Raw genomic sequence first — 1,118 nt, 5'->3', positions numbered from 1 at the left:
TGCTGCGGCAACTCCAGCAGCGCAGCTTCACTTCCCGCAGCCGACACACCCCTTTCCCCCAAAATTTCCTTCCCCTTTAACGGGCATCTTGAAGTCCTCCTTCGTTTTTGGTGAAACAGGAGTGTTCTTCTCTCCCCACACCTTACAGAGCCTGCTAGTTTGGCTTCCAGACCCACCAGGCACCTTTTCCTTCCCATCTGTCCCTGTGCAAGGACGCACCATTTTCTCCCTCACGCTGCAAGGACTCGGGGACAATGGTCCGACCGCACGCTCAGGATCGTGCCCCTCCATCCCCACAGACGGTGACCCGCTCCCAGGAGCGGTTTTACTCCCCATCCCATCACTCACGTTCTGCCTGAAGTAGCGCAGCCTCTCCTGGTACTTTCTCCGAGCCTGCCACATCCTCACGCCCGCCTGGATCTGGGAGAGATGTTCAAGCAGTCGGACACTGGAAGGACTCGCTTGGCCAAAGCAAGCGGGTGGAAAGGGGGAAAACCGAGGGGATTTTTGCAAGACATTCCCCCCCAGCCCAAGCTCCCCCCGTGCCCCAACACGCTGCCCAGCCGTGCCCTGGTCCAGCTGCCGGATCCCCCCCCAGCTGCCTCTTTACTGGGCAGGGGGGAAAATACCACGTCGTGGCCGAGCAATGCCCAATGTTGGAGCAGAGGGTGAAGGAAGAGTCTTCCAAACCTTTATCGCCGCGTCTGCGTTGGCTTGCAGGTAGCGCAGCCTCTCCAGGTAAGCTCTGCGCTGCTTGTACCCTCTCCAACAAGCCTGGCGGGGGGGAGAAAAGACAACCAGCTACCGCGACCTGCGACGGACGGTTGGTTTTTCAGAGAGCACGCAAGAAGAGAAGATAAGGCGGCGTGGGAAAACAGAGGAAACCAGCACCCAAAGCGGCTGCTGTGAGAAAAACAAGCCCCGCACCATCCTCCGCAGCGCCTTGGGTGAGTCCCGGCTGTTAAACGTACGGAGCAGCAAGCACCGGTGCTCCCCGGACCCGCTGGAGGATGCTGCAAGCGGCCGCCCGTGGTTTGCATCCCCCCCGCACAGAGGAGGGACGGATTCTGGCTACGTCACCTGGATCCTGATGGCAGCCGGCCGCTGCTCCCGCAGGA

At 60.6% G+C, this 1,118-nt stretch overlaps 1 protein-coding gene across 1 annotated transcript in view; it reads right to left on the bottom strand.

Moving 5' to 3' along the window:
* LOC104076092 (ras GTPase-activating-like protein IQGAP3) overlaps window positions 1-774 on the bottom strand; it is a gene marked incomplete at both ends in the record, with an annotated part of 6,667 nt that extends 5,893 nt beyond the window's left edge. The window contains 2 exons of the mRNA XM_009576820.1: window positions 349-420; window positions 691-774. Coding sequence (XP_009575115.1) covers window positions 349-420; window positions 691-774 — 156 coding nt within the window. The remainder of the gene's footprint in view (window positions 1-348; window positions 421-690) is intronic.
* Between the last annotated feature and the right edge of the window lie 344 nt (window positions 775-1,118).

The sequence above is a fragment of the Fulmarus glacialis genome, unplaced genomic scaffold (genome assembly GCF_000690835.1).
Source record: "Fulmarus glacialis isolate BGI_N327 unplaced genomic scaffold, ASM69083v1 scaffold40414, whole genome shotgun sequence".
Taxonomy (NCBI): Eukaryota; Metazoa; Chordata; class Aves; order Procellariiformes; family Procellariidae; genus Fulmarus; species Fulmarus glacialis.
Note: the sequence above shows the minus strand (reverse complement) of the source record. Positions and strands in the feature narration are given on the sequence as shown.